General features: G+C 42.4%; 1 protein-coding gene across 1 annotated transcript in view; it reads left to right on the top strand.

Annotated features, from left to right (window-relative positions):
* The window catches only part of bace1 (beta-secretase 1), a 94,511-nt gene that overhangs the window by 56,807 nt on the left and 10,080 nt on the right, over positions 1-27,624 (top strand). The window contains exons 4-6 of the mRNA XM_078532893.1: positions 22,939-23,076; positions 25,277-25,411; positions 25,762-25,863. Coding sequence (XP_078389019.1) covers positions 22,939-23,076; positions 25,277-25,411; positions 25,762-25,863 — 375 coding nt within the window. The remainder of the gene's footprint in view (positions 1-22,938; positions 23,077-25,276; positions 25,412-25,761; positions 25,864-27,624) is intronic.

The raw sequence follows: 27,624 nt of genomic DNA on the forward strand, positions 1-27,624 counted from the left end.
AAGAGGAATGTGATAATGATCAGATTGGATGACCAGATTTAACAACGTAAACGACAGGAGCCAGCTCGTCGATGCCTGCACCACTGATTCCAAACTAAAACAAACACTGGTATGAAAACAGCTTGAGTTAAATCATCGTCTAGATGAGATAATGGCCAGATAATCTGCTTTTTAGCGATGTTGGTTGAGGGATAGATATTGGCCAGAACACTGAAGTGCCAATGTACATTCAGCAGGATTATGCTAGGTTTTGCTTTCTCTCTCATGCCCATCTGTTTACGGAATTGTTCATTTTACGATAATATCTGTAATCTTATTTTTTTATTTAGTAGTTGCCTATTTGCAATTTGCAATCTGGCTGTGCAAATAGCGAACAAAAATATCACAGTGTCTCGTAACCTTAATTAATTTACTGGGGAGGTGAGCTCACAGCTCCACTGTACCATTTAGTGGAAGGTCACACTTTAGTTTTGCATTTTTAATGAGAGTTGCAAGGAGATGAATGAAATGGAAACGGCAGGGATTATGAAGCTGCATTTGGCATGGGCCAGTTATATTTTTTGCCTTTTGTCAACAGTTGTCGGTGTTGAAGGACCCTATTTAGCTGCCCACACTATCATAATTGACAGCATGAAAGGACCCTATTTAGCTGCCTGAGCAGGTATGACTGAAAGCAATGAAAGGACCCGTGTAGCTATCTATATGATACCACGGCTGACAGCAGTGAAATTACCCATTTAGCTATCCATTTCACTTGACAAGGTGAAAGTAATGCATATAGCTGTTCTTGCAGAATTGGAATATAATAAACAGCTGTAATTGTTTTATTAATAAGAATATATATCAAGTTGAGTGCTTTTTGTAGAGAGTGTGAATGAGTGAAGGAGACAGATTTATGGTCTGAGCCCGGTAGGCAAGCAATTATTTCCCATCAGTCAACAATAATGAAGATGGTTTCCTGTCAGAGACTCAGTATCAAGAAATCTGACATTGAGTGAACAAGGGGCACAGACATGACTCCACAGCCGCAGTTAGTTTAATTCTGCACTGCACGAGCTAACACTGGCATCAACTCATGGTGACAACTCCCAGAATTGCACCTACACAGCTACAAACTGCATTGAAGGTTTCTCAATTCCAGGGCCACAGAACGTAGTCGGATGTGGAAAGAAATCTTAGCTCATCCATCCAGGGAGAGCCTACACATCTACCCTGGCCACCCCATCACACCATCTGTTTCTTGAGTCATTCCATTTAGGTTTGCCAACTGTGATTAAATGTATTCCCGGAGGTTTCATCTCATGATTTGCCTCCACGCTCCAGTCATTAGTCGGCCAACACATCCATCCTTGTGATGCACTGCCTTCCTACGCCAATTGGAAAGCAAAAAGACTCATTACCCAATTGGGTGATGCTTGACTGTCAGCTAAACAGCTTTTTTCCCCCCATTTTCAATATTACTATATCTGCTAAAGAGAAATGTTCAAAGAAAATGACAAAAAAAAAAATAGATTTTGATGTCCCGATGATTTTTCTCCAGGGTTGCACACAGCAGTGTCCTGGAAATTGATCTTCAACTCCTGGAGACTCCAGGCCAACCTTGGAGGGTTGGCAAGCCTAATTCCCGACTTGACATTCCCTTGCACGTGTGAAACATTCTTGGAGTACAGCCTTTTGTTAGTGAGAATTCAGGGAAAACTTCTTTATCCAAAGAATGGTGAGAATGTGGAGCTCGCTACCACAAAGAGTAGTTGAGGTGAATAACAAAGAAGACATTAAGAGGAAGCTATGTAAGCACATGAGCGAGAAAGGAATAGAAAGATATGCTGATGGATTTAGATGAAGAGGCTTAGCAGGAGGAGGTTTCATAGAGTGGAAACACTGTTATGAGTCTGTTGGGCTGAATGGTCTGTTTCAGTGCTGTAAGTGCTATATAATAATTTGTAATTCCTAAGGCTCCAGCTACTTGAAAAATATGAAAAGATCCTCGGGACTAGTTGACTTGTTAAGTAGCTCATTAGGAATTCTTTCCATTCATAACATCTCAAGCCATTCAATTAAGTACAGTTTAGTAATCACCTCCAACCAATCATTATTCCACGTTATTTATAGAACAGTTAATCAAGACTACTAGGAAGTACATAGCTGCTGAAAAATATATTTCTAATTCTTTGATCTCGCCTAGTAAAGTTGTTTTGTGGACCCCATTAGCTTTTACTTTAATCAACAAAATAAATTGTCTTCTTGCATAAAAGGAGTGGCACAGCTTCCACCCTGGCTGCCCCGAACTGTATCTACTGCTGGTATCAGGGAGATCCTAGTTCTGATCTGCAGCCTGTGCTGTGTTAGCCAATTTCTGAGGGGGCAGCGATAGAGTAAAAAGAAAGACTTGCATTCATATAGTGCCGTTCACTACCTCAGATACCCCAAAGCCACTTGAGTGCATTTGAATTACAGCCACTGTTGTAAAGTAGGGAATGCGGCAGCCAATTTGTGCACGGCAAGCTCCCAAAAGCAGCGATGTGACAACGACCAAATAATCTGTTCAACGATAAAAGCAAAATGATGCGGATGCTGGAAATCTGAAATAAAAACAGAAAAAGCTGGAAAAACTCAACAGGTCTGACAGCCTCTGTGGGGAGCTCTGAAGAGTCAATTGGACTCAAAACATTAACTCTGTTTCTCTCTCCACAGACACTGTCAGACCTGCTGAGTTTTTCCAGCATTTTCTGTTTTTATTTAATCTGTTTGGTAATGTTGGTTGAGGGATAAATAGCGACCAGGACCCCCAGGGAGAAACACTCCAGCTCTTCTTCAAATAATACCATGGGATCTTTTATGTCTTTTGTGTCAGCTGTGGCTCAGTTGGTAGCACTCTTACCTCCGAGCCAGAAGGTTGTGGGCTCAACCCCAACTCCAGGACTTGAGCACAAAGATCAAGGCTCACACTGCAGTGCAGTACTGAGAGAGTGCTGCTTTCTTGGACAAGCCATCTTTCAGGTGAAAACAGAGGCCCATCAGTTCTCTCAGCTGGGCGTAAAAGATCCCATGGCATTATTTGAAGAGGAACAGTGTCCTGGCCAATATTTATCCTTCAATCAGCGTCACTAAATCAGATTATCTGGTCAGTATCACATTGCTGTTTATAGGAGCTTGCTATGTGCAAATTGGCTCCTGCATTTCATTCATTACGTAAGGCGGACAGGACCTCTCGCGTGAACTACAGCACCTCCATCATTGCAGTGCTCCCTCGGTACTGCACCCAGAGTGTCAACCTGGATTATATGCTCAAATCTCTGGATTGGGACCTGATCCCACAATCTTGTAACTCAGAGGTGAGTGGTACCGTCTGAGCCTCAGTACCCTAGGGTTAGGAAGGACTCCCGATCCTGATCACTAAGGGCCATTCCTGATGGAAAGTTTGTGCATATCGGAATAGGATCGGATAGGGCTCCAGTTGTGCAGCCTGCGCAAGGTGAAAAGCCTGCTGCAATTTTCTGTCCAGACTAACAAAACGAGGAATAAGCAATTGAAGGAAGCACTGGAGGAATGGTTGTGTGCCTAAGAAAATCAGCTGCTCCAGAAAAGGAAAAAAATATTAACAGAAAAAAAAATTCAAGGAAGGTTTTAATCCTTGGTACAGAGAAAAAAAGATTTGATTAAAAAAAAATAATGACTCATTCTTAATTAATAACCTTTGTGGGGATGCAAAAACTGTTAATCCAGTTCCTAGGAATGAGCTGCTGTGCTAATAAAATTACGATGGTGTAATCTTCATTTATAGAAACCAAATCAAATCTCCCAGTCCGTTTACTTCAAACAGAATGCAGAGACCAAGCTCAGGAGGAGGAGAGCTGAGAACATCGCCCCTGAAAGATTGATAAGAGTGTACTGAAAGATTCAGTGCGTGTGTGAGAAAAATAATCCGCTCTCCTCCAGGAGCAGCTACAAACCAGGCTTATCAAACCTCACGTGACTCACATTGGCTTGAAAATGTGAGCAACACATGACTCCATGGGCAGGACAACGTCAATTTCGCAATTTTGCGTCCGATCAGGTCGGGCGTGCCAGCACGCCGACTTAAAAATTCTGCCCCGTGTGTTTCAATCAGTTGGTTGACTGTATCATTCTTGCTTATCGTAAATATCAATCTTAATATTTGCCTGCTGTTGACAGTTCTATTTGAATTCCCATGTTATCATTTTCCCTATAATATCTTGGTTCCTTGGTTTCCTTCCTCAGCTCCCTCAGGATTAAGAGGCAGAAAACGAATGAATGGTTTTTTTTTTGCCTGTTCTCCTTAAAATAGGTGAAAGTAGGGGAGGCAATAGCGTAGTGGTATTGTCGCTGAACTAGTAATCCAGAGACCCAGTGGAATGCTCTGGGGACCTGTGTTCGAATCCTGACATGATAAGAATGGTGGAATTTCAGTTCAGTAAAAATCTGGAATTAAAAGTCTAATGATGACCATGAAACGATTGTTGTAAGAACCCATCTGGCTCACTAATCCCCTTTAGGGAAGGAAATCTGCTGAACAAAAACAGAAATACCTGGGAAAAACTCAGCAGGTCTGGCAGCATCGGCGGAGAAGAGCAAAGTTGACGTTGCTAAGTAGAAAGTTCTGTTGAAGGGTCATGAGGACTCGAAACGTCAACTTTGCTCTTCTCCGCCGATGCTGCCAGACCTGCTGAGTTTTTCCCAGGTATTTCTGTTTTTGTTTTGGATTTCCAGCATCCGCAGTTTTTTGTTTTTATCTAAGGAAATCTGCTGTCCTTACCTGGTCTGGCCTACCTGTGACTCCATATCCACAGCAATTTGGTTGACTCTTAAATGCCCTCTTGAGCATGGGATGGGCAATAAATGATTGCCTAGCCACCGATCCCAGTGACGCCCACATCCCATGAACAAATTTAAGGAAAGCACACTCAATGAACCTACTGAAATGAACATGATCGTTATCATTATAAACTGATGCAGGATGAGATAGTCAAGAGGAAGGTAATAAAGATAATGGGCCTGAATTTTCACTACCCTGGGTCAGTGGGCTTAGAACTGGGGAGGTGGGTGGGCTGCTGCAGGAAAATAGCAGGGAGTTGGTGCCAGGACGGCTCCCCAGTGCGTTGGTGCTGCCAGACAACTATCCTGGGGTGACTTGGGAAACAGTTCAACTGCCTGCCGAATGGTGGTGGGCAGCCAATTTGCATATTTATGGTCCCAATTTGGGCAATTTAGAGGGCTAGCTGACATTTTGTGGCCCCCGCTGCCTGGAGGTGGCCACCCCTGCAGCAGGCCTATGGGCGTTCGGAGCCAGAGGGTTCCCCCTACACTCTCAGGGGACCTGCTTGCTTGGCCCAGCTTGAATTTCTAGTTTAAATTTATGCCTCTGAGGGCATCTCAAAATGGAGGCGTCTTCACTGTCTCCAACCTGCCTCAGCAGCGCCTATGAGGAGCTGACCTCCGGGAATATAGCTCCCCTCAATCTGGTTCCTGGCACGTGTGGTCTCGACAACAGTGTCCAAAAGCTCACAGGAAATCCTGCCCATTGAAACTATGAAATGCAATGTGAGAAGAGAGTGCTGATTGGTTGGCAAGTGGACTCTGATTGGTAGAAGCAATTGCCATGAGAAGCTTTTTGTCTTGCACTCAAATTGTTGTTTTTCCCCTGATATCGGTATTCTTGTGAAGTGTCCTGATGAGTGCAACACGAAATGCTTCCCATGACAACGTCTCTACCAATCAGAGTCCACTTGCCAACCAATCAGCACTCTCTTCTCATACAGTATAAATTGTTTTTCCCTTATATTGGCGTTCCTGTGAAGTGCAAGACGAAAAGCAATGTGCTTAGGGTAGGTAGTGTGGACCGAGGCCAAATGCCATTCGCTGATACTTCAATTAAACACCATAGAAAGGGTCCAAATCATCAAAACAGAACAACTCATTAGTATAAGTAAAGATTGGTGCAATGCTGACGTGAGTGTCACTGGACTATCAAGAAATGCTCTGTCAGGTATCTACAAACTGGAATATGCAATGCAGAAACTGTACATTGTTTAGGCAAGACTGAATCTTGAGTACTAAGTTCAATTGTTGGCCATCAAGACAAGGGAAACTTTCAAGCCATGAACATATTGTGAGAAGCATTGTGAACTGAGGCATGAGGATTGAGTTGTAAAGCACTTAGACTATTTAACCATGAAAGACACTGACTAGGAGCATCACACAAGATGGTCTGAAAAAATAAATTCAGGGCACCGTTTTAAGCAAAACTGTAATGATAGAGCAAAACACAGGTGTTCAATTTGATGAAAAGCAATTTTAAGATTGATTTTGGGAAGTTCTTTCTCACACAAAGAGTGATAAACAAATGGATTAAAGGTTAAAGTGGGATATTTGGAGCAAACGCTCATACAGTTGGATGGTGTGCTGGAGGCCTTACAAGTTTTTTCTGGATGGATGGGAAGATTGACCTCAGCTAAATCTATGTTGTGATCTTGAGAGAATATCTTTATCCTGGGAACCTGCTCATCTTGCCTTTTCTTTCTCCAAATGAAATTCTTAAACCCCGGTCTTAACATCACCACTTCCCGATATAATTGGTTTTCTCTTCCACTGTTACCTTCATAGATGATATTGCTGCACTTCTTGGTTCTTATCCCTTCATCTCGACTTCTCAATTTAAAAAAAAGTATCATAAATCTTTATTTTATCCCCACCAATCTCCAAAAGTGCAGATAACCATCTAAATGGACTGTGTTTCAGAATCCTGAATCTGTCAGTGGTGGGCGGGGTGGGAGGGGTGGTGGGTGAAGTTTACTTTCCCCGAAATAAAATTGGACAAATGGGGCCAGAGAGTACAGCACGATGCTATGGAGCTCACACAGAAGCTACCAATGGTCTGGCCTCCCAACAGATAAAGCAAGGTCAACCCATTTGTAAGAATTTACTGATATGTCTGTCATGAAGGTTCAGGAGAGCCAGGGTTTGATTATTGGGTGCCATTGAAAGCAAGCTGGCTGCGAATTAGAGGACTGAGCACTTTCCTTGTGTGGTGAAAGCTGTACTAGACATGGAGGCAAGGGGTTACAGGCTAAGCATTCCCAAATCCTTTTTAAAGATAGAACGATGACTCCCCCCTTGTTTGCTAGTATGGCTGTGTGAGTTGCACTCTCATCTCTGAGCCAGATGCTGAGCATTCAAGTCCGACTCCGGAGAATTGAACACTAAGTTCCAGGCTGACACTCCAGTGCAGTACTAAGGGAGTACTGCACTGTTGGAGGCGCTGTCTTTTGGTTAAGACATTAAACTGAGACCCTATCTACACTCTCAGGTGGATGTAAAAAAATCACATGGCACTATTTCAAAGGTAAGCAGGGGAGTTACTCCTTGTATCTTGGCAGTATTTGTCCTCAAACAGGAATGGTAAAACAGTTTATCTTGTCATTATTTTGCTGTTTTTGGGAGCTCACTATACACAAATTGGCTGCTATGTTTCCTACACTAGAAAAGTAACTATATTTCAAAAATACTTATTTGGCTGTAAAGCACTGTGGGACAACCTGCAGCTGTGAAAGATGCTATAGAAATGCAAGTCTTTCTTTTCTTCCTTTTGACTGTCCATTCCAAAAGGGCATTGCTCAGCTATTTATTTATTCCTTTGTACTGCTTTCATTGAATTAGGCAGGAGCCCAGCCCAAGATAGGATATATGATTGTAGCCAATGGATGAAGAAATGGGTCCATAGAAATCCACCATATTTGTTGAAATGATAAACAGAGTGTAACAGGAAGGGACAGAGAGTGCAAAACTAAGAGTAAATCAGCAGATAAGGCTAGACATTGCAAAAATAATAAAAGTATAAAACTAAAGGTTCTGTATCTAAATGCACATAGCATTCGAAACAAAACAGATGATCTGATAGCACAAATAGAAATTAATAAGTACGTTTTGATAGCCATTACGAAGACCATGGCTACAGGATGACATAGATCAGGACCTGAATATTGAAGGCTACGTGACATTTAGGAAGGACAAGAAGTTAGGAAAAGGTGGAGGGGTGGTTCTGTTAATTAATTATGGTATTAGCACATTAGAGAGGGATGACCTAAGCTCAGGAAACCAAAATGTAGAAGCGGTTTGAGTTGAGATGAGAATGATAAAGGCAGGAAGTCACTTGTGGGAGTGGTGTACAGACCTCCTAATTTAACTACACAGTAGGACAGCGTATAAAGGAAGAGATAATGGGAGCTCGTCAGAAAGGTACAGTGATAATCATGGGGGGTTTTAATCTACATATAGTCTGGGAAAATCAGATGGCCACAGGTAGCATTGATGAGGAGTTCATAGAATGTTTTAGGGATTGTTTCTTAGAATAGCATATTCTGGAGCCAACCAGAAAGCAGGCTATACTGGATCTGGTATTGTGCAACAAAATAGGATTAATTGATAACCTCACAGTGAAGCACACTTAGGCGGCAGTGATCATAATATGATTGAATTTTACATTCAGTTTGTGGGAGAGAAGAATAGGTCCAAGACTAGTATTTAAAACTTAAGTAAGGGCAATCAATTTCAGCAAAGCCTTTGACAAGGTCCCACATAGGAGATTTATAAAGAAGGCAAATGCACATGGGATACAGGGTAATTTGATAAGATGGATTCAAAATTGGCTTAGTTGTAGGAGACAGAGGGTGATGACAGAATGATGCTTTAGTGACTGGAAGTCAGTGTCCAGTGTGTACCGCAGGGATCTGTGCTGGGTCCCCTACTGTTTGCCATTTATATAAACGACATAGATAACTATGTGGGGGGTAGGATTAGTAAATTTGTGGATGACACAAAGATTGGCCGGGTGGTTAACTGTGAGGTTGAGTGTCTTGGGCTACAGGAAGATATAGACGGGATGGTCAAATGGGCAGATAAGTGGCAGATGGAATTTAACCCTGAAAAATGTACACTTTGGAAGGAGTAATTTGACAAGGAAGTATTCAATGAACGGCATAACACTAGGAAGTTCTGAGTCACAAAGGGACCTTGGCGTGTGTGTCTATAGATCTCTGAAGGCGGAGGGGCATGTTAGTGGGGTGGTGAAAAAGGCATATGGGACACTTGCCTTTATCAATCGAGGCATAGATTACAAAAGTAGGGAAGTCATGTTGGAGTTGTATAAAACCTTGGTGAGGCCACAGCTGGAGTACTGTGTGCAGTTCTGGTCACCACATTATAGGAAGGATGTGATTACACTGGAGGGGGTGCAGAGGAGATTCACCAGGATGTTGCCTGGGATGAAACATTTAAGTTATGAAGAGAGGTTGGATAGACTCGGGTTGTTTTCGTTGGAACAGAGAAGACTGAGGGGTGACCTGATCGAGGTGTACAAGATTATGAGGGGCATGGACAGGGTGGATAGGGGGCAGCTGTTCCCCTTACTTGAAGGGTCAGTCATGAGGGGACATAAGTTCAAGGTGAGGGGCAGGAGGTTTAGGGGGGATGCGAGGAAAAACTTTTTTACCCAGAGGGCGGTGACGGTCTGGAATGCACTGCCTGGGAGAGTGGTGGAGGCGGGTTGCCTCACATCCTTTAAAAAGTACCTGGATGAGCACTTGGCACGTCATAACATTAAAGGCTATGGGCCAAGTGCTGGTAAATGGGATTAGGTAGGTAGGTCAGGTATCTCTCACGTGTCGGTGCAGACTCAATGAGCCGAAGGGCCTCTTCTGCATTGTGTGATTCTGTGAGTTACGAGGGCCTGAAATCAGATCTAGCTAAAGTGAACTGACAAATGAGATTAAGGGATAGGTCAATAGAGCCACAGTAGCAGACTTTTAAAGGGATATTTCAGAATACACAATAGATACATTCCAATGAGAAAGAGAACTTCCAAGGGGAGGACCCACCATCTGTGGTTAACTAAAAACCAAAAAAGTTAAAGACAGTATCAAACTTAAAGAAAAAGCATTTATTTGCACAAAGATGTTGGCAGGTCAGAAGATTGGACAGAATATAAAGAACAGCAAAGAATGACTAAAAGATTAATAAGGAGGAAAAATTGGAGTCTGAGAGAAAGCTAACTAGTAATATAAAGGCAGATAGTAAGAGTTTCTATAGATATTTAAATAAGAAAAGAGTTTTAAAAGGGAGCGTTGATCCTATAGAAAGTGAGTCTGAGGAATTTATAATGGAAAGTAAGGAGATGGAAGATGAATTGAACAGGTGTTTTTCATCAGTCTTCACTACAGAGGATACAAGTAAGATTCCAGAGATAGCTGTAAATCAGAAGATGGAAGGGAGGGAGGAACTCAGAAAAATTACAATCACCAGAGAAGTGGTACTGAGCAAATTGTTGGAGCTGCGGGCTGACAAATCCCTGGGGTCCTGATGAATGTCATCCTAGGACCTTGAAAGGAGTTGCTAGTGAAATAGTTGATGAGTTGGTTTTAATTTTCCAAAACTCCCTAGATTTGGGGAATGTTCCATTAGATTGGAAAATAGCAAATGTAATTCCTTTTTTCAAGAAGGGAGACAGAAAGCAGGAAACAACAGGCCAGTTAGCCTGACATCTGTCTTAGGGAAAATGTTAGAAGCTACTATTAAGGATGTTATAGCAGGGCACTTGGAAAAATTCAAGGCAATCAGGCAGAGTCAACATGGTTTTGTGAAAGGGAAATCATGTTTAACCAATTTATTGAAGTTCTTTGAAGGAGTCACATGTGCTGTGGATAAAGTGGAACTGTGGACGTCCAGTACTTAGATTTCCAAAAGGCATTTGATAAAGTGCCACATCAAAGGTTATTGTGGAAAATAAAAGCTCATGGTGTAGGGGATAACATATTGGAATGGATAGAAGATTGCCTAGCCAAAGGAGCAGAAGGTAGCCATAAATGGGTCTTTTTCTGGTTGGCAGGATGTAACGAGTGGTGTGCCACAGGGATCAATGCTGGAGACTCAACTTCTTCCAATTTATATAAATGACTTGGATGAAGGGACCAAATGTATAGTTGCTAAATTTGCTGACGACACAAAGATAGGTAGAAAGTTGTGAAGAGACATAAGGAGGCTACAAGGGGACATAGATAGGTTAAGTGAATGGAGTATAATGTGAAATTATTCATTTTGGCCGGAAGAATAAAAAAGCGTATTATCTAAATGGTGAGAGATTGCAGAGCTCTGAGATTCAGAAGGATCTATGCGTCCTAGTGCATGAATCACAGAAGGCTAGTCCGCTGATACAGCAAGTAATAAGGAAAGCTAATAGAATGTTATTGTTTATTGCGAGGGGAATGGATCACAAATGTAGGGAGGTTATGCTTTGGTCATATAGGGCACTGGTGAGACCACATCTGAAATATTGTGTAAAGTATTGGCCTCCTTATTTAAGGAAAGATATAAGACACAGTTCAGAGAAGGTTTACTAGACTAATACCAGGAAATGGGTGGATTGTCTTATGAGGAAAGGTCAGATAGGTTAGGCTTGTATCCACTGGAGTTTAGAAGAGTAAGAGGTGATTTGATTGAAACCTTTAAGATTCTTAGGGGTCTTGACAGGGCGGATGTGGAGAGAATCTAAACCCAAGGGTCATTTTTTAAAATTAAGTGGTCACTCATTTAAGACAGAGATGAGGAGAATTTTTTTCTCTCAGAGGGTTGAGAGTCTCTGGAACTCTCTTCCTTAAAAGGCAGTGGAAGCAGAGTCTTTGAATATTTTTAAGGCAGAGTGAGATGGATTTTTAATTAGCAAAGGGGTGAAAGGTTATCAGGGGCAGGATTATGGAGTGGAAGTTCCAATCAGATCAGCCATGATCTTATTGAATGGCAGAGCGGGCTCGAGGGTCCGAGTAGCCTACTCCTGCTCCTTGTTTGTTTGTTCGTATGTTGGATAAGCATCTTGAAATTTGAAGCAGAACCAGAATAAAAGTAATGTTTAAGTTCATAGAATCGCATGTAGGCCAGTCGGGAAAGACCAGCAGGTTTGCCTCCCCGAATGGCATTAGTGAACCCGCTTAGCAACAATGTGAATTTTTATAGTGACTTTAACATAGTAAGACGCTCCAAAGTGAGGTACAGGAGGGTCAACAAGCAAAAGTTGGCACCCAGCCGCATAAAGAGATATTAGGACAGGCGACCAAAACTTGGTTAGAGAGGTAGGTTTTAAGGAGTGTCTTAAAGGAGGAGAGAGAGAGGTGAAGAAGCAGAGAGGTTTATGGAGGGAATTCCAGAGTTTAATGCCTAGGCAGCGGACAGCTGCTGGTGGAGGAGTGATAAAAATCAGGAATGTGCAACAGGCCAAAATCGAAAACATATTGTGGCCTTGTATGGCAAATATTGGATATACTAGGAAATCTCCCATAGCTTTTGTCACATTTAGTTGGACACAGTGGAATAGCTTGTTGCTCTGTTTATTGTAACAGGCTACTGAAAAGAGGGTACAATGGATATACTTGCAATGCTGTTTTTAAAGGTAACAGTACCAACCGGCAGAGGAACTAAGAAAAGGTGGGGATTACTGTGAAATTACGATTAACAGTGTCACCCATCAATTGCAATTAACTGGAGGCGTTTCACCCCTACTCGCTGGAGGATTGTACCTACATGACTGAGAGCTCAGTTTCTGGTTGAGCATATACACAAGCAAGCTGAAGCTCTGCAACTGAGGTTGGAGCGGTTTTGGCTTTGGATTAAGGTTGACGTGGGTTGAACAGCTTCCCATCTGTTCTGTAGATTATGTCCATGCCTGAGGGAAATTTTCTGAGGATGAGGCGCAGTATTGTCGTGAAGAAAATGGAGAAAAGAGTTGGTGCAATAACACTGCCTTGTTTGACCCTGGTTTTTACTGAGATCAGGTGCGTGCCTCAGAAACGTGGACAATAAGGAAAGACCTGTGGAAGGAAATAGAGGCCTTTGAAGTGTGGATGCTAAGACGTATGCTAAAAATTCCATATACAGACCTTAAGACAAATGAAAAGGTGCTTGAAGTTTTAAGGGCAAAAAGAACTCTTAAAAAGTGACATCCAGAAAAGAAAATATCAGTATTTCGGCCATTTGATCAGAGCTGAAAAGCTACAGAGGTTGCTTCTAGAGGGCAAAGTGGAGGGCAGCAGAGAGAGGAGTTGACCTAGGCATAGTTGGGCGATGGACGTCACAGATCGGTTGAGCACGAGCTACAGTGGATGTGTAAGGATGGCAAAAGAGAAACAAGCCATGACCTACCAGGACAACAGATCTCCTGGTAGGAGTAGCCACAAACAGCAGCAGCAGGGTTTGTGGTAGTTCCATAGGTGAGGAGCATGGCTTGCATGTCATTGTGGAGTAGGCGGAGAATGGTGGGAAATTTCAGAGGGCAGCCAAATTTGAGGAGGATACTCCATTAACCTTCATGATTGACAGAGTCAAAGGTGTTTGTGCTGTTGGTGCTGCTCATTGCATTTTTCTTGAATTTGCCGCACGGTTACGATCATATCTCTGGTGCCACTCAATGGCAAAAACCCCACTGTGATTCTGGAAGGGATTCCTTGGCCACTGGGAGGAGCTGGTTGAGGAGGGCCTTTGCAATGATGTTCCCTGTGGCAGACACCAGGGAGACTCCTCTGTAATTACCGCCAGCGGACTTGTCTCCCTTTTTAAATGTAGTCATGATCACAGCGTCCCTGAGCTCTCCTGGCATGTTCTGTTCTTCCTCAGGGAGGGGTATGAGGTTGTGCCTCCGTGCCAGGGAATGTATCTCCGCTGTGTTTCAGAATTTCAGCAGGGATTCCATCTGTTCCCAGGGCTTTGTTTTTCAGCTTCTCCAGGAGCATAGAGAAAGTTGGCCTCCAACTAAACAACCAGAAAACTAATGTCCTCTCCCAATCAGCTCCCACTTCAAAACACCGTCCACTATCAATTAAGGCCGATGGCAAGATTCTGAAAACGTGGACCACTTTCTGTGCCTTCAGTGCCCCTTCTTAACAAAGGCAGACACAGACGAAGAAATTTATCATGACCTCCAATGTGCCAGCTCAACCTTCAGCCAACTAAGGAAAAGGGATTTGAGGACCAGGATCTCAAACCCAAGACTAAGATCATGGTTTACAGGGCAGCAGTGATCCCCATGCTCCTATATGCTTCGGAGACTTGGACCAACTACGGCAAGTACCTTAAAGCACAGGAGAAGTACCACCAGCTGTGCCTTGCAAGATCCTCCAAATCCAGTGGCAAGAAGGTGGTCCAACAGCAGTGCCCTCTCCCAAGCCAACATGCCCAGCATTGAGGCACTAATCGGTCTAGAACTAGCTCTGTAGGGTGGGACATGCTGTTCATATGCCTGACACCAGACTCCCAAAGCAACTGCTCTACTCGGAACTTGGTCGTGGCAGGAGACTCCCAGAAGAACAGTGGAAATGCTTGAGGGAGGTCTTCCTAAAGAGATCAAACATCCCTGCCCACTCCTGGGAGACCCTGGTTTGTGACCAATCAAAATGGAGAAGGCTCACTCGGGAAGGCACCAAACATATTGAGAGACTTTGTTGGTAATGTGTAGAGGCAAAGTCGTGGCAATGGAGACACAGCACAAACCTCCAAACAACCCACCTACCCAAATCTTCAAGCACCATCTGCCCCGCATGCGGCAGAGTCTGCAGGTCACACATGGACTTATCAGCCGACTAGGAACCCATCGAACTGGAGTGGAAACAAGTCATCCTCAATCCCAAGGGACTCCTTAAGAGAAAGAAGATCTACATATCTGGATACATAGGGTTGAAGTAAGTACTAGTGAGACTGTGTAAAATAATGGAATATTGGTTATTCTTGGTACAGAAGAGGACAAAGAACCCGTGCAGAGGAAGAAAGATGCTTCCAGGTTTTAGATCATTGAAACTTTAACAGAGGCGAAGGAAACTAAATCTACCATAGAGTAATAGAATCATTTACGGCACAGAAGGAGGCCATTCAGCCCATCGAGTCCATGCCAGCTCTCTGCGGAGCAACCAGTCAACCCCACTCACCCGCTCGATGCCCATAGCCCTGCAAGTTTATTTCCTTCAAGTGCCCATCCAATTTCCTGTTGAAATCATTGATTGTTTTTGCTTCCACCGCCCTCATGGGCAGCGAGTCCCAGCTTTATATTACTCGCTGTGTTAAAATGTTCTTCCTCACATACCCCCTGCATCTCTTGTCCAAGTCCTTAAATCTGTCCTCCCCCCTCCCCCAGTCCTTGTACCACCGGCTAATGGGAACAGGTTTTCCTTGTCTACCTTATCTAAACCTGTCATAATCGTGGACACCTCTATCAAATCTCCCCTCAATCTCCTTTGCTCCAAGAAGAACAAGCCCAGCTTTTCCAACCTAACCTTAGGGTTAGAGTTGGGAACAAACATCTTCCTTAGAAAAAGATTAGGGCGGACAAAATCCAATTTCAGGAGTAATGCATGGAATCGATACAGCAAATGGAGAAAGGAGTTTTGTGCAAAGCCAGCACAGGAGAGCAGATTATAAACTAAAGAAACCACAAGGCAAATTTAGAAATGTTGCACGTAACAGATGTGAACAAACAAACTCCTCCTTAACTGAAAGATTCACAGGAATTATTATCCTTAGCGTTTCTGCATTAGAATCAATGTCTTTCAATTTATGAACCACTTTCACTTAATGAAAGCTATGTTGTTGTATTGGAAGGGTAGCTTAGCTGGAGATCTGATTCTGCCATCCAGATAATACTGGAGAGAAATTTGGTCAATAAAACAGATTTACTTGAAAAAGAACTGCTGTACAAGTTTATTTTAAAAGTGATTATTCACTCATCATAATCACTAAAGTTCTATTAGTTTTAATTATGGCTCATTGCTCTTTCAAGAGTAACTGCTAGATGCTTAAAGTCAACTTGCAGATCCAACCCCTAGCTCAGTACTCAGCTGAAGCATCAAAGAGAGAATTAGACCAATACATAATTGATAAAGAAATACAGGAATTTTGTTCACAGTAGAAAAATGATATTAAGCAATGATTAGCTTAGCTCTATAACGGGTATAGCCAGTGATCTGAGCTAGATGGATTAGAATTTTTTTGTTCTCGTATTCAACAACTTCCATTTATATAACACCTTTATCACAGCAGAAGGTTCCCACAGTACTTCATTGGAGCGATTATTAAACAACGTTTGACGCCAAGCCACAGAAGGAGATGGTAGAGCAGGTAATCAAAGCTTAGCCAAAGAAATAGGTTTTAAGAAATTAGGGGATAGACAGCCAGAAAGGCTTAAGGAAGGACATTCAGACTTTAGGGTCTAGACAGCTAGAGCCAGGACCACCAGTGATTGAGCTCTGAGGGTCCCCAACCCTTCCCCCTTTACGTGAAAGTTGCCAGACTGGCAATTGGTCTCCTGACTGTTGCTGTTAGCGATACGGCCTGCTGTACATAGTTCATGCATGTGCAGTACCCTGACTGTCATGCCTAGTAACCAAACCTTGTTCCCTTCCAGTCCTCCCATTATGCAGAAACACATTGCTTCATTGCCTATTGTGAGGTTAGCCGTATGAGAGCCAATAAAAATCGCTTGGATTCTCCATAAGTTCTGAGAGGGACAAACACAAACTGAGTGGTTGGGGGGGAGGGGGGCGTGGAGAGCAGTGTGGTGGGGTGGAGAGAGAAACAAACTGGAAGAAAGAGAGAAACACAAACTGAGGGAGGCGGAGAGAGAGACAAAAACTGGTGCAGTGTAGAATTCATCTCAGTTTGTATGTGCGCTATTGTTTAATGTGTTTTATTCTAGGAGTTAGGTAGCTTTGATGCTTTTCCCCGAGGACTGCAACCTCACCTCACTGAAGCTGGGCTTCAATAGTTGTGTGTGGGAGTCAGTGAATTGAATTAGGTTTGGTTTTGGTTCTATTTATTACTTTTATGACTTGCTGTGTATTGTGAAAAGTCATAAATTGTATGGAAACTTTAGTTAGGAGTTACTTTATCGATATTGTTCCGGTTGAGTCAGTGGGATTCATTTGACGTCTCTTATTGTGATTGATACTGTAGAAACATCACAGAAGCAATGATCCCTTGTTGTTACACTGCGCAGATCCCTTTAAGGTTGCTGCCCAGCCTTAAAGGGAATGTTCATAGAATCACAGCATCAATCATAGAAGGGTTACAGCACAGAAGGAGGCCATTTGGCTCATCATGTCCATGCCAGCTCTCTGCAACAGTAATTTTAGCTAGCTCTACTCCCCCCGCTCTTTCCCCATAGCCCTGCAAATTTTTTTCTCTTCAACTTCTGATTGCTGTACAACCACGTACACATGGAGCTTAGAGGGAACATTGCACAAAAGCAGTTTTTATTTAAGCATTATTTCTCTGTAAATCTTTCTATTCTTTTTGTCTTTTCTTTCATTTATATATTGCGCTATTCATCTCACTACAAAGCACACGTCAAATGTTTTATCTGGAGCTTGGTGATACAGGGAATGCAGTGACATTTGCAAACAATGGGGAAATGTCATGTTCTGGGATTAATTAGTGTCACATGATCAAATTCCATGTGTTCAAATGTCACATGATCAAATATCCAGGAATACTTCAAACCAGAATTAGTAATTCCCGAAACAAAAATTAGTGATATGCAAGAGGCCAGAGTAGGAGGAGTGTAGAGAGCTCAGAGGATTGTTGGGCTGGAGGAGATTACCAAGATCAGGGAGGACGAGACCACGGAGGAATTTGAAAACAAGGATGAGAATTTTTAAATCTTATGCCATTGGCAAAGGGTTGAAAAGCATTTTTCATAATGAATTACTTTTAGGAATCCCTCTCCATTTGCCATTTCCTTAAACTACAACATCTGTTTATTGCCTGTCTGATTGCAGAGAATTTTCTCCTGACCTTTTCATGTCCATCAGGAACTGAATTCAGGTTGCCCCCCAGTCATTTCACCAAGGGCATTCACAGCCATCTAAGAGTAAAGACTTACACTTCATGCATGCAGCCTACATTCAGTGCCAAGCCCAAAACCCAGAGCGGCACCCTGCTTCCCAATGGTTTCAGACATGAAGCAATTACACCCCATTCCCCAGTGATCATTTTCAGACTCTTTGCTGACATTCCCTCCACGATGATTTCACTATCATCAATCCTCTGATGGGTCAGTAAACACCAGTGTCAGACATCTACTGTTAGCTGTGAATGTATAGATTATATCCAAGCAAGCTATTTTAGTTAAGTTTTGTGCCGTGAACCACCTATGTAATATGAGCATGAGAATAAAAATGCGAAGGAGTGTTTTCCTGCTAAAGCAGTGGCTCATCATCATTGTGTGCTCTTCCCAAAGGCAGGTCCTTGGCTTATAGTTTTTCCCATACCTCCCTATCCTATGGCAGTCTTTTCATTTTCCAATGACTTCCTTTAATTTTCAAGCCATCCAGCATTGATATTCTCTCCCTTCTGCTTTTTCCTCCAAATCTTCCCTCCATAACATTTCTTATAAGTCCCTTTCCTCTTGAGCTGTGCTTTACCCAGACTCTCTGTTCTTAATTCCATTCAGCAAATTTCTTTGTTGGTTCACTTTACTCAGCACTCCATCATTTCTTAATCTTTCTGATCCTTTCCATTCTCCTCCAGACCCACATTTCAAAGCTGTTTAGCGAGTCGGCCTCCTCTTTGCCTAAGGTCCAAGTCTCACATCCACACAAAACAACATTCCAAATCAAACACTTTAGCAACTGTCTCTCTGGTTGCTAACTGCAGTGCTGAATAAACAACTCAAAAGCACTGGATACATGGGCACAAATGCTCAACCGAAGAGATTGGTGATGTGCCACTTAATTCCTTCCAAGTCATAGATGTTGAATAATTTGGTTGGAAATGGCAATAGTTATAGCGAAAATTATATTATATTACAATTTAGGCTTTCTCCCAATGTATCTTGTGTTCAGGTCACAGAAGTATTTTCCATAAACCAGACTGGATTGCCTTTGATTCAGAACCTGACTCCTTATACATGCTGTACCTGAGATAGCTTGCCCAAGATTAATAATAATTCCCCACTTGTTGAATCCTCCACTGGACATCACTTGGGATCCATACATAAGCCCAACTGTATCATAAGGTCAGAACAAAACATCCATACTGAAACTAACAGCCAGATTTACGTATAAAATGAATATTATATAGAAGTAATGAAAGGCAGCAAAATTCTGCGGGTTAATTACCCTTTCTTACACTGCCTGAGGAGTGACATCTACAAGATGCATTGCAGAACTTCCAAACCCCCGACCTCTACCACCTAGAAGGGCAAGAGCAGCGGGTGCATGGGAACACCAGTGCCTGCAAGCTCCCTTCCAAGTCACACACCATCCTGATTTAAAACTATATCGCTGTTCCTTCATCATTATCACATCAAAATCCTAGAACTCCCTCCCTGACAGCTCTGTGTGTACCTACACCATATGGACTGCAGCGGTTCAAGAAGGTGGCTCACCACCACCTTCTCAAGGGCAATTATGGATTGGCAATAAATGGGGGTTACCATTGACCAGAAACTGAACTGGACCAGTCATATAAATACTACAAGAGCAGGTCAGAGGCTGGGAATTCTGTGGTGAGTAACTCACTTCCTGACTCCCCAAAGCCTGTCCACTATCTACAAGGCACAAGTCAGGAGTGTGATGGAATACTCTCCACTTGCCTAGGCAAGTGCAGCTCCAACAACGCTCAAGAAGCTTGGTGCCACCCAAGACAAAGCAGCCCGCTTGATTGGCACCCCATCCACCAGCTTAAACATCCACACCCTCCACCACCGACGCACAGTGGCAGCAGTGTGTACCACTTACAAGATGCATGGCAGCAACTCACCAAGGCTCCTTCAACAACACCTTCCAAACCTGTGATCTCTACCACCTGAAAGGGCAGGCGCAGCAGATGCATGGGAACACCCATCACATGCAAGTTCCCTCCATGCCACATGCCATCCTGACTTGGAACTTTATCCCCGTTCCCTCACTGTCGCTGGGTCAAAATCCTGGAACTCCCTCCCCTACACCACATGGACTGCAGCGGTTCAAGAAAGCAGCTCACCACCACCTTCTCAAGGGCATTTAGGGATGGGCAATAAATGCTGGGCCAGCCAGTGATGCCCACATCCTGTGAATGAATTTTTTAAAAAGCCTTTTGGCCAAAAGAACCTTCACAATATAATGTTGATAGAAATTTTTAGTGTACCCGTAGAATAGGAATCTGAAGCTAGAATTTAATCTGAGCTGGATTTCTGCCAAGGTAATGTTACAGATATTTCTTTGAAGTCAACAACTAAACTGTGAATCAAAGTTGTTGATGCGTTGTTAACATTTGAATATTACCACGCTCCTTCAAAATTTTCTGTGTGGCTCAGCAATCAAAAAAAAATTAATCAATTCTACAGTTAATATTTCAATTAGTTTCTCTTGATTTAGTGAAAGATGGAAACAAGGTGACATTTTTTAAACCGATTATGCCAATAGGTTTGATCAGTTATCTACGTTGGCCATCACTTCTACAGAAAGAGTGAAATGTACTCAGATGTACAGCTGGCTAAAAACATTTTACATTGTATTTATCCTATCTAAAATCATCAAATACAAATACCCCCTTAGGTTGTCTGTGGAGAACAAAGGCTGATGGTGGAGACTGTGGTTATGGTTATATGGAGTGGAGGGATATTCTAGAGTTTCATTTAATTCTCCTTTTTTTTTGGGAGAATGAAAAAGCGATGCCCAAACAAATATTCTGCAGGGCTTAACAACATGTGATAGTAAGAGTTCATAATGGAGTAGATTGTGAATGCGGAATGATGGGCCAAATGGCCTTTTCTCATGCCATCCTTTCTTCTGCTCTAATGGATAGCTCCCTACAATGGAAAGATAAGGTAGAAACCTACAAACTAGTATTCACACAGATTTGGGTGTCCTTGTACATGAATCACAGGAAGCTAACGTGCAGGCAGAGCAAGTAACTCGGAAAACAAATGGTACGTTAGCCTTTCTCGTGAGGGGAGTGGAGTAAAAGAGTAAGGAAGTTTTACTGCAATTACATGGAGCTTTGGTGAGGCCACACTTGGACTAATGTATAGTTTTTGTCTCCTTATCCGAGGAAGGATATACTTGCATGGTGGGGGAGGGGGGAATGGATGCATCAAAAGGTTCACTAGATTGATTTGTGGGATGAGAGGGTTGTCCTATGAGGAGAGATTGAGTAGAATATTTAATGGAGTTTATAATAATGAGAGATGATCACATTTAAATGTATAAAATTCTGAGAGGACTTGACAGGGTAGATGCTGAGGGACTGTTTCCTCTGGTGGAAAAGTCTAGAATTAGGTGGTCACAGTCTCAGAATAAGGGGTCAGCCATTTAGGACTGGAGGAAAAATTCATTCATGCAGAGGGTTGTGAATTTTTGGAATTCTCAATCCCAGAGGGCTGCAGATGCTCAGTTGTTCAGTATGTTCATAGTCACGCTCTCATATTCATGAGATCGATGGATTTTAATACACTGAGGGAACCAAGGGATGTGGGGATTGGGAGGTAGATCTTATAGAATAAGAAAGCAGTCTTATTCTAGCTTCTATTTCTTATGTGCTTATGTTCTGCCAGTACACTGCCTCTATAGTTATATTACCATAGCAACAAACTGATTGAAGCTTGAGGTATAAATCCAACATCTAATATTCATTAATACCCCATAGACTTGGTCAGATCTCTTGGCTCGTTCTTATAATTGTCCTTCTTGTTTTGTTTGAAAAATATGTTTTTGACACCCGCAGGTTAAATTCCTGTGTTAAGTTTCTGCCTGTGATCTTTTAATATAGCCACAAAGTCATTCATCTTAAACTTTTTCCCTATCACCCATATGGGCTGCAAGGTGAGTCTGCGCATCTTGAATAACTTCTGAGCAATTTTGTGCTCCAAATTTGCACACGAGCTGAGTTTATTTTAAATGGGTCAACACAAATGGGTTGAGGATTGTATTAAGAATAGCACAGAAAAGAAACTGAACCTGCAATGCCTATATTTATAATTTATACCATTTCCAAATTTGATCCAACATTGTTGGTGATTTAGGGAATCAAATTCCTTTTTCTCCTTGCTATGGTTTTCACAAGCGTATGTTTTTTTTTTGCAGTTTTGGTACTATTTCTTGAAACCGTCTAATGTCACTACAGCTGTTCCAGAAGGTGATATTCCCTTCAGACCGGTCCTTAATACTACTTGAAAACTCTCTGCTCAGGCACTGGGATGCAGTAGTTTGCCTGAGGAGATAGCGATCACGTGCCTGCTCCCTAAAACTTCTTGATTTCTGTTTGAGTAGCCGTATTTAAAAAGGCAACATTTTTGTTGAAAACAAATATCGGTGGAAAATCTTTTTTTTTAATTGTCAAATCTAATCTAATCTAATCCACCAATCCTGAACAGTTCAAATCCAATCCATTCCACCAATCCAGAGCGGGAAAATACATTTCAAAATTAAATGGGAAATGTTGGCAGATACAAGCATTTCCCAAACTTAAGCAAACAGGGAGCTGTGTCGTCCTGTACCCAGAAACCATGTTCCCAACTGGTGAATACTTTACAGAACCAGTCAACATTCCTTTCCTTTCATTGTTCCTGCGTGCTATTCTTCTCTTCATGTGCTGCAGATACAGCAAGATCTATGAATCTTTGCTTGTTTAATAATGTTTCTGTGCCTTTTTCTGAATTGAGTTGTTATTGCCAGTCTTGGGTGCTCTAATTGAATGGTGGAACAGGCTTGAGGCCTACCCCTGTTCCTATGTTATTTCATATGCTCTCATCACAACTTGGGAATCGTTAACGTATGCTGGACCTCTGTCATTTATGATCAGTTTGCACAGTCTAAAGCTTACTTTGGCGTCTATGAATTTTCTTTTAAAGGAAGAATGTGGTTTCATTGTTGAGTTACCTCCTGACCTTGTCCTCCCCCGTCATCTCCACAGCCCGATGAAAACTTGGAACCCTTTTTCGACTCGCTGGTGAAGCAGACCCAGGTCCCCAACATCTTCTCGCTGCAGCTTTGTGGAACAGGCTTCTCCTTGAACGACTCAGACTCCACATCGTCTGTGGGAGGGAGCATGGTGAGTCTAATGTCCCCCTTCACTCCCCCACCCCACCACCCTCTGCACCTTCTGTGTTTAGACCTGCTCGCAGTTAAGTGCATCCGTGGTCAGTTATTCAGGGAAAGTTAGTAATCGTCTTTATTCCTCCAGCATGTACCCTAGATCAGCAACTGCCTATGTTCACAAAAGCAAAATATCACAGACGCTGGAAATCCGAAATAAAAACAAAAAAATGCTGGAAATAATTAGCAGGTCAGGTAGCATCTATGGAGAGAAACCGAGTTAACATTTTAGGTCGATGACCTATCATTTAAAACTGAGATGCAAAGGAACTTCTTCTCTCAGAGGATAGTGAATGTCTGGAATTCTCTACTCCAGAGAGTTGTGGAGGCTAGATCACTGAAAGTATTTAAAGAGGTAGGTAGGTAGATATTTGAAATATCGGGGAGCTGAGGACTATAAGGAGCTGGCACGAAAGAGGAATTAAGGCCTAGGGCAGATCAGCCATGATCTTATTGAATGGCAGGGCAGGCTTGAGGGGACAAATGGCCTACTCCTGCTCCTATTTCTTATGTTCTTATCAGAGCTGTTCTGATGCAAGGTTATTAACCTGTCTCTCTCTACAGATGCTGCAGGACCTGCTGAGTATTTCCAGCATTTTTTTTTCGTTTGTTTTTATAAATGCTGAGGTTCTCTGACTAGGGGTGGTCTTGTCACTGAAGCAATTGCTGAAACAAAACCTGAGAAACAGTCAAGAGATATTGAAAACAGATGCTTCTGCCTGTCTTGTACTTGGTCGACAAGAAAATTTATGCTTGACATATCTGTCTAAATTCCATTACCTAATGCTTGTACTACCTTCACCTGATGATGTGTATTGCAGAAGTCAAACACACAAGTCTACTTTGTAGATTTTAAAAAGTGCAGTTAATTCATATTGAAATCAGTTGACGTCTCACAGAAAAAAGCAGGTTATCATTTCAAATGTAAACCTTTAACGAAGCAGGACTGGAGTTTTTTTTTATTTTACTGTCTTCTGTCTACCAGTTTCTTTAAGATACACATCACTGCTGGGCAAAAGAGCGCTGGATTATGAAGAGAGATTGAGTAGGATGGGTCAATGACCTCTGGAGTATAGAAGAATATGAGGTGATCTCATTGATACATTTCAGATTCTGCCAGGGTTTGACAGGGTAGACGCTGAGAGGCTGTTTTCCCCCTAGCTGGGGAATCTAGAGATGAGGGGCATAGGCAAGGGGTCGGCCATTTCAGACTGAGATGAGGAGGAATTTTCTTCACTCAGGTGTTGTAAATCTTTGGAATTCTTCCCCCCCAGGAAGCTGTAGCTGCTCAGTTGTTGAATATATTCAAGGCTGAGATAGTTGGATTTTTGGTCTCCAAGGGAATCAAGAGATATGGGGATCAGACAGGAAAGTGCAGCTGTGTCAAAGATCAGCCATGATCGTAATAAAAGGTGCAGCAGGCTGGAGGAGCAGTATGGCCTACACCTGCTCCCATTTCTCCTCTCCTGAAGGAGTTGTCATCCACTGGGATGTGTCTCAAGTGATAACAGCTGCCTTCTACTACCTTGTCCGATTTGGCCATTCTTTAACCATGAGCCCAGACAAATGGGTGGAATTTTAAGCCAGCGGGATTTTACAGTCCCACCGAAGTCAATGAACTTTCGAACAGCTCGCTGCATTTTACGGCTCCGCCCCCACCATGACAGGGTCGTAAAATTCCACTCAGTGAGCGTGAGTAGACCATGGATTGGAGAGAGGTCATTCCCCTCCTCACCTGGCATCTGTGTAAGCTAGAGACCAAGGCTGGCAACTCTGATTTCTCTCACTAGCTAGGGCAGAGAAAAAACAAATTTTACCCCCCTTTCTCTGCTTTGAGTGAGATCAGCTAACCCAGTACCCAAAAAACGAACTGAACTCAGGGCCATCTGGTCTGCGTGGAGTAGATGGAGTTAAGATACAGATCAGCCATGCTTTAATTGAAGGGCAGAACATGCTTAAGGGGCTGAATGGCCTACCGCTGTTCTTTTATATGGCTCAGTTTTCAGATGAGCCATTTTAGGGAATAAAGTTTATGAAGTAGCTACAAGTGATAGCTGCAGATACGTTTAAGGTGGAAATGTTGGTGTGTTACTGAGGTAAGGGATGACTTTATGGAATATGTGACCATGTCTCGCTTTTTCATCACCATGTTATAGATAATTGGTGGAGTTGACTCTTCACTGTATCTGGGCAACATCTGGTTTACACCAATCAGGAAGGAGTGGTACTATGAGGTCATTATAGTAAAGATTGAGATCAATGGACAGGACCTGAATCTGGACTGTAAAGAGGTGAGAAATTCCCACACTCTGAAATACATTTCCCACACACTCAACTAAACACAAGTCTATGTGCTGGAGCATACACAACCTGACACTGAACTTATTCTCAGTAAAATACTGTGAATTTAGAAGACATTTTGTATAAATTATACACAACATAATTGCCAGGATTAAGTAGAATTTTGCAATTTAACGACGGGGACGAACAATGTTAATATACCACTTGTCAGGTTCTCACTGATTACCACAATCCCTCAACTGAACTGGTCACTTATTCTCATTTGCACATCACTCATTATTCATTTGGGCTTGAAACTCAATTGTATCTGTCTGTTACATCTGTTACATCTTTTCTCCAGTACAATTATGACAAGAGCATCGTAGATAGTGGAACCACCAACCTCAGGCTACCCAAGAAGGTCTTCCAAGCCGCAGTGAAATCCATCAAAGCCGCGTCTTCTGTTAAGTATTGTTTCTTAAAAGGAAAGAAAGTTGATGCAAATTCGTTAAGCCTATTATTTGTCTTCATTCCCACTCCTCTAGTAATTTAGTATTTAGATTTGTTGCCCTCAAGTTATTTATAGGGCTATGGGGAAAGGGTAGGGAATGTGGCTCTTGGTTGGCACTTTCAAAGAGCTAGCACAGGCACGATGGGCCAAATGAACTCTTTTGTATCATTCTGTGATTCCTTCACTTACACTCCAATTATACTGCAGTAAAAAATCTTATGGAAAGTTCTAGGCTTTATCTGCAGAGTTAGTTGGTCACAACACACGCAATGATAGAGACTTGCAATTGGCCTCATTTAGCTAAGAGGAGGGGAAACAAAATCATGGAGTCATTTATGGCACAGAGGGAGGCCATTTGGCCCTTCCAATCTATGCCTCCTCTCCATGGGGCAATCCAGTCAGTTCTGCATCCCCACTGATCCCTGTAGCCCTGCAGGTTTATTTCCTTCAAGCACCCATCCAATTTCCTTTTGAAATCATTGATTATTTCCACTTCTGCCACCCTCATGGGCAGCGAGTTCCAGGCCATTATCACTTGCTGCATAAAAAAGTTCCTCCTCACCTTCTCCTTGCATCTCTTGCCCAAAACTTTAAACCTGTGTCCACCAGTCCTTGAACTTTTAGTTACTGGGAACAGTTTTTCCTTGTCTACCTTATTCAAACCTGTCATAATCTCATACACCTCTAACAAATCTTCCACCAACCTTGTCCACTAGTGTTTCTTCTTTTAATCGCTGTCCAGTGACTCCTGTTGGTAAGTCCACACATCTGATATCAAGTCAAGATTGGAGTGGACTCATACTGCAATGACTCTCAAGGTTGACTATCCTGCATTTACCCACGAACCAGGTTTTACTGAATGAAGTACAGCACTTGGGTGAGATACAAGACAACCCTCACCCATATAACTGTACGTACACCTGCATAAGTCAGCACTTGCAGGAGAGATGAAGAAAAGTAACTGCTTCTAGAATCTAGCCACCGATGACAACGCAACACTTTAAACACTTAATGCATGGGTAACTTTAAACTGAAACATTAGTATTGGGTCCAGTCTGCCCTCTCAGCTGGACGTTAAAAAAAATTAATATTTTGCAGAAGAGCAGGAGAGTTCTCCCCAGTGTCCTGGCCAATATTTATCCTTGCACAAATATCACAAAGAGAGATTATCTGCCATTATCACCTTGCTGTTTGTGGAAGTTTGCTGTACCAGGTTGGCTGCTATGTTTCCTACATTAAAACAGTGGCTATGCTTCAAAAAGTACTTCAGTCAGCACTTTGCAACATCCTGAGGTCGTGAATGATGCTATATAAATTAGATATTTAATTTATATTAATATGTAAATATTAAATAAATATATAAACCAGTTATTTTTGCTTTCTTTAACTGTCGATCAAACAATACAATGCATTGAGAGACAGTGCTACAAATGCTGTTTTTGGGGGAGATTTTCAGGCCTTTAGGAATTACGTTTTGAGCAGTAATAAGGATGAATCCCAAATGTGACTAGCTTGAAGTCACAGCCTCATGTTCTTATGAACATGCATGATGGATGGTCTTTATTGTGCTGTCAGCTGCATGATATTAGGAAACCTCTTTGTGTACTGAGAATTCTCCATGGTTTCAGGCTTTGTCCTGTCTTCACAGTTGAAGATTGATTCCATTATTAAAAAGACTTAACTTCGAGGAAATGAAAGCAATAGCCCTGAAAT

Source organism: Cetorhinus maximus, chromosome 2, assembly GCF_964194155.1.
Source record: "Cetorhinus maximus chromosome 2, sCetMax3.hap1.1, whole genome shotgun sequence".
NCBI classification, from domain to species: domain Eukaryota; kingdom Metazoa; phylum Chordata; class Chondrichthyes; order Lamniformes; family Cetorhinidae; genus Cetorhinus; species Cetorhinus maximus.